The sequence below is a fragment of the Brachypodium distachyon genome, chromosome 2 (assembly GCF_000005505.3).
Source record: "Brachypodium distachyon strain Bd21 chromosome 2, Brachypodium_distachyon_v3.0, whole genome shotgun sequence".
NCBI lineage: Eukaryota > Viridiplantae > Streptophyta > Magnoliopsida > Poales > Poaceae > Brachypodium > Brachypodium distachyon.
This window is the reverse complement of record NC_016132.3, coordinates 15852800-15857687: the sequence shown is the minus strand read 5'-3', so window position 1 is coordinate 15857687 and position 4888 is coordinate 15852800. Positions and strand designations below refer to the sequence as shown.

The window sequence follows — 4888 nt, the reverse complement described above, 5'->3', positions numbered from 1 at the left end:
ACAGTAGGAGGATGACACATCTTTTTTTTTTATCGGAGGAGGATAACACATCTATCTCCATATTGGAGTAATGATCAACAAAACACATAATCAAACCTAACAACAGGAAAATAACGGAACCAGTAGAAAAGTTTTGGTGGGGCGAAGTTTACGAAGGTAGAAAACCATGTGTAATACAAATTCAGCAGAATACATTGATGCATGTTCAAAAAGCGTGGTAAAAATCCAAAAGTAAAGTATATAATGGCCTAAATTATATACTGTATACTACATATAGTAGTTTTCGGACAGATTTTAGATGCTGCGGAGGCGGTGTTCGACCCTGAGGATATCGCGCGCGCGAAGGAGGCGTCGAAGCACTCCATCGCCAAAGACGATGCGCGCTGCCTCGCCACGAAGGAGAAGATGCTTGCGGCAGCCTACAACCTCTCCAACGCGGCTCCCTCGGCTCCGGTGATGGCAGCTCCCCCGGTCAAGTAAGCATTCCGACGAGGAGCATTTTGTTTTTGGGTGTTTGCTCCTCTAATTTAGCTAACTTTTGGTAAATGTCGAACTAGTATAGGTAGTAGAACTTACCTATGTGGACGAATGACGAACTCCGATGATCTGCGATGTGAATCGCAAAGAACCAGCCCCCTATTTATATGAATTTCGTGCGAAGTTTCAAATTTTTCTTTTGTTTGGTTTTCGTGTTCGGTATCTGTTCTGCCGGAACTCGGGCGGTACCAAATTCTCGAATTCGGTTGATCCGAACTCGGTTAGTTCGGATCACTCGGATTCGGTAACTGCTATTGTAGAGTTGCTCTAACTGTGCACATTATGTGATCCTTCCAATTTAGATCATTCCAACAGCTCCGACATGTACCAAAACACTGGCATTCTTTACATGGGAGTAGCCCCAGCCCCAGGCCCCTAAGATTAAACTTTGACCATTTTATTTTGTTGGTGAAAAAAAATATAAAATACAAATACTAGGGAAAAAAATCCACGACAAATCTAATTACATTGTTTTTGTCTGACATATCTTCATAGTCTTCCTTTATATCGATAGACAGGGCTAAAGAAGGTTGACTGCAATTTCTGCGACATCATATTGAGAATTCTTTGTGCATGTATTGATGGTTGAGATGTTTGTCTTAGCCCATTTGTCTTTTCTTTTTGGTACTCCGAAATTGACAATATACTAATACACAAGTTCTGGTAGGAAAGGGTGTGCATCTAAAATACATCATGTTTTCACGCACCTCTTTCCCGTCTGGAATTCTGAAACTTTGTATGGAGGTGTTTTATAACTCTGAAATTCTAAAACACATTGCGTCGCTTAAAAAATCTGGTTATACATGTTTATGATTGTCGACGCAGATTGAACTTTAGAATTACTTTTTCAGAGCCGACGACGCCAGTACGACGTCAAGGCTGGCATAGCACTTGATTTTTTTTTTTGTCTTTCTTTCTGCTGACCTCGCTCGATCAATGAATGGATGCCGCGTGTCTGGCCACACGCTGTCGTTGCCGTTGCATTGCTACTATACTAAGCACGTGACATAGGTCAGGTGCAGTTAGTTAGGCGCTAAGCTGTTGTTCCTGATGGTGTTGCGCGATCGTCGATAATATCTGGCACAAGAAACATATATCTGGACTGCGTTTCGGTGAGGCTTAGGTAATCCAGAGGATATCAGTTTGGACAAGCTTCATGGATAACTGCATTTCTTCTTGCCCTTCTGCCTACTCATATATATACTTTAAAGAGTGCGACGGGGCCACCTATTTCTTTTCTGCAAAAACCAACAATCTAGTTAGACAGCGTGCACTCGTTCGACTGCTGCACGTGTCACCGGCCGGAGACTCGTGCGTGTGCTGAAAGCTGGGCTGGATTTCTGTACGTGATGGATCAAAGCTGAAAGTTGCACGGCACTGCAAAAGAGATACGTACACCTGTGCTGCTGCTTGCTGGCTTTGCTGCATCCGTCAGCAACTCCCAATGGAAAGGTTCGGACCTTTTTTCTATGCCGTTGCTTTGAGTTTAGAGAAAGAAGAGAGTAGTTTGGTTTGGAGAACGAACTGGGTTTGTGAGTTGTCGATCGAAAATGCCATCTACCTTTCTATCTATCACGGCATGCAACAGAGAGATTTATGCTGCACGTCGTTTTCATGCCGGGGCTTATCGTTTTCTCGTCTGCTGAATGAATGTGCTGACGCCGTGTCGGAGTTCATGTGATTTTTGAGACCACGTGTTCAGGCGGTCTGCGATTGCGCGCAGTTTCCAGTATCACGAGTCCAGGCTTCTGCAAAGCGTAGTACTGCTGTAGTATTATTGTCTCCGTTCTAAAATAAGTGACGTGGATTTGTATAAAAATCTATAAAATCTACGTCATTTATTTCGGGACGGAAAGAGTACAAATTAAGAAAATGAATGCGTCAAACAAGAAAGAGGCAAAAGGAAAGCAGAGGAAAATCGGCATGTAGAGGCGCAGTTAGTTACAAGTATTAGGTTCTAATTAAGCTGTTCCCGGTGTGTAGCGTGATCGTCCACGCGTCTGATAAATATGTACGTAGCACAAGATATCATATATAGTAAATCTGGACTGAGAATTTCGACGAAGGCTGAGGTAATCCAGAGGATATTGATCTGTGCAAGCGTCATGGAGGATAAATGTATTCCTTCTGGCCTCTCTTATCTTCCCAGCAATACAACGTGGACACGTACGGCTGCTGCACGTGTCATCGGGCGGAGACTGATCGTGCGATCCGAGTGCCGAAAAGCTCCGGCTGCATTTCTGTGAGGGATCAAAAGCTGAAAGTTGCACGGTGTACTGCAAAAGGAGATTCGTGCTGCTTGCTAAGCTTTTGCTGCATCCGTCAGCGATTAATTCCCAAATGTCTTTGGGCCTTTTCTATGCCGTTGCTTTGAGCTTGGAGAAAGAGCGGGCTGTGGTTGAACTGGGTTTCTGTGTTGTCGATTGAGAAACCTATCTATCTATCTACCCCGTACCTATCTATCCATCTGTCATCGTTTTCACGCTAGAGCTTATCGTTTTCTGTCTGCTGAATGCTGACACCGTGTCGAGTTCATATGATTTTTCGAGAGTTTCCAGTATCACGAGTTGAGGGCTTTGCAAAGGGAATGCAATATGCATGCGTGAAAGAAAGAAGAAACTTGACAGGGGTGGGCAAAAGAGGTGTAGAGGAAAATCGGCATTGGCGAGGGCTTCACTATTCCTTCGTCACAAATGTCGTCATTTACACGAACAACTAGAACCGGATCGCTAGCGGAATCCGAACTTGCACGACTATCTTCCTGCTGCTGATCCACAGAAGCTACTCCTACATTGTGCTGCTGATCATCCACGGAAGCTACTCCTACATTCTGCACGAGCTCGTCGCCGACGACACGCCTGCCGGTGTCGAAAGCTTCGGCGCCGTCGTCCATCTCTGCTAATCCTACCAATCCTTCGTCCCGAAAACCTGCATCGTTTCCGGACGGCATGGCAGCTTCCAACACTGAAGCTTGTACTACTCCTATCTCTGCTTCTAATATCAACATTTCCTCCAAGAAGCTTACGTCTTTCGTCGTCTCCTCTGACGGCGCGGCCACCTGAGCGGCAGCATCGAAGACTTCAGGTTGTACAACTACTTCTGCTTCTAATATTTTGTCCCAAAGATCTCCACTGGACGCCTTCTTCTCAGGCGCCGGCGAGGCTACCGTCGAATCGGTAAATTCAGATTGGCTGCTGCTCCACACGTCGATCCAGCCGTCATCGTCGGACAACTCCCAGTCCGGCAAGACAGAGCATGACTTGGCCAACGCCTTCATCCTCTCGGCCGTGCGATCATCATCCAACGACACGTCCTCGTCGGCGTCGTCCGACTCTTCCCACATTGCGGCGTCCAGCGTGCTCTTGGGCGATACCCATCTGGCCTTGAGCTGCTCCACGGGCGCCAGCAGGAACGGGTGTTCCAGCAGCTGCGCCGCCGTCCACCGCTCCCCGGCGGAGCGCCGGAGGCACTTGTCCAAGAAGTCCTTGGCGTCCGGCGACATCCGCTCGGGGGCCTCGGGCACGGCGTCCGTGTACCCGATGCGGCGGACGGCTGAGATAACGTCGGCCGCGCCGCAGCCGGCGTCCATGTCGGCCCAGGGCGCGCGGCCCGTGGCCATCTCGATGATGATGCAGCCCAGGGCCCACACGTCGGCGGCCGGGCCTTGCTCTTCCCCGCGGGCCACCTCGGGCGCCATGAACGCCGGCGTGCCCCCGAGGATCGGGCCTGGGCCTGGGCCGGGGCAGCGGCGCGCGCAGCCGAAGTCCGCAAGCTTGGCCCAGCCGTCGGCCCCGATGACGACGTTCCGGGCCTTGACGTCGCCGTGCACCATGGATTCCCCGTGGAGGTAGGCCAGGCCCCTGGCCACGTGGCCCGCGTAGGCACGGACGGCGGGCTCCTCGAGGCGGCCGCCGTTGCGGGCGACCTCGTCGGCGAGCGACCCGCCGGGGGCGAACTCGAGGAGCAGCTGGTACTCGCCGCCCGCGGCGGCGCGGGAGCCCAGGCAGGGAAGCACGTACGGGGAGCAGAGGGATGCGAGGATGCCGCCCTCCCGCCGGAGCTGGGCGGCGCCGCCGGTGGCCGCCGACTTCACCGCCAGCAGCTCGCCGTCGGCCGCGAAGAGCGACACCACGGCCCCCGACGAGCCCCGCCCCAGCGTCCGGAGCCGCGTCAGACGCCGGCCGCTCATCCCCGCCGCGTCGTCCGCCATGGATTGATTTACACCAATGCTTCTTCCCCTTCCTTGCTTCCTTCCAATTCCTCTTTCTTTTATGTCTTGCGGTTTCTCGTTTTCTCGGGGCGATGGAAGTTGTTGCTCCTCCTCCTCTATCTGGTTGGTGCGTTGCCTTGT

The 4888-nt window shown here is 51.0% G+C and overlaps 1 protein-coding gene across 1 annotated transcript; it reads right to left on the bottom strand.

Moving 5' to 3' along the window:
• Window positions 1-3097: 3097 nt before the first annotated feature.
• On the bottom strand, window positions 3098-4888 carry LOC100827146 (mitogen-activated protein kinase kinase kinase 17). Its single transcript, XM_003565920.3, has one exon. The coding sequence runs from the start codon at window positions 4745-4747 to the stop codon at window positions 3098-3100; it is 1650 nt and encodes a 549-aa protein (XP_003565968.1). The 5' UTR covers window positions 4748-4888.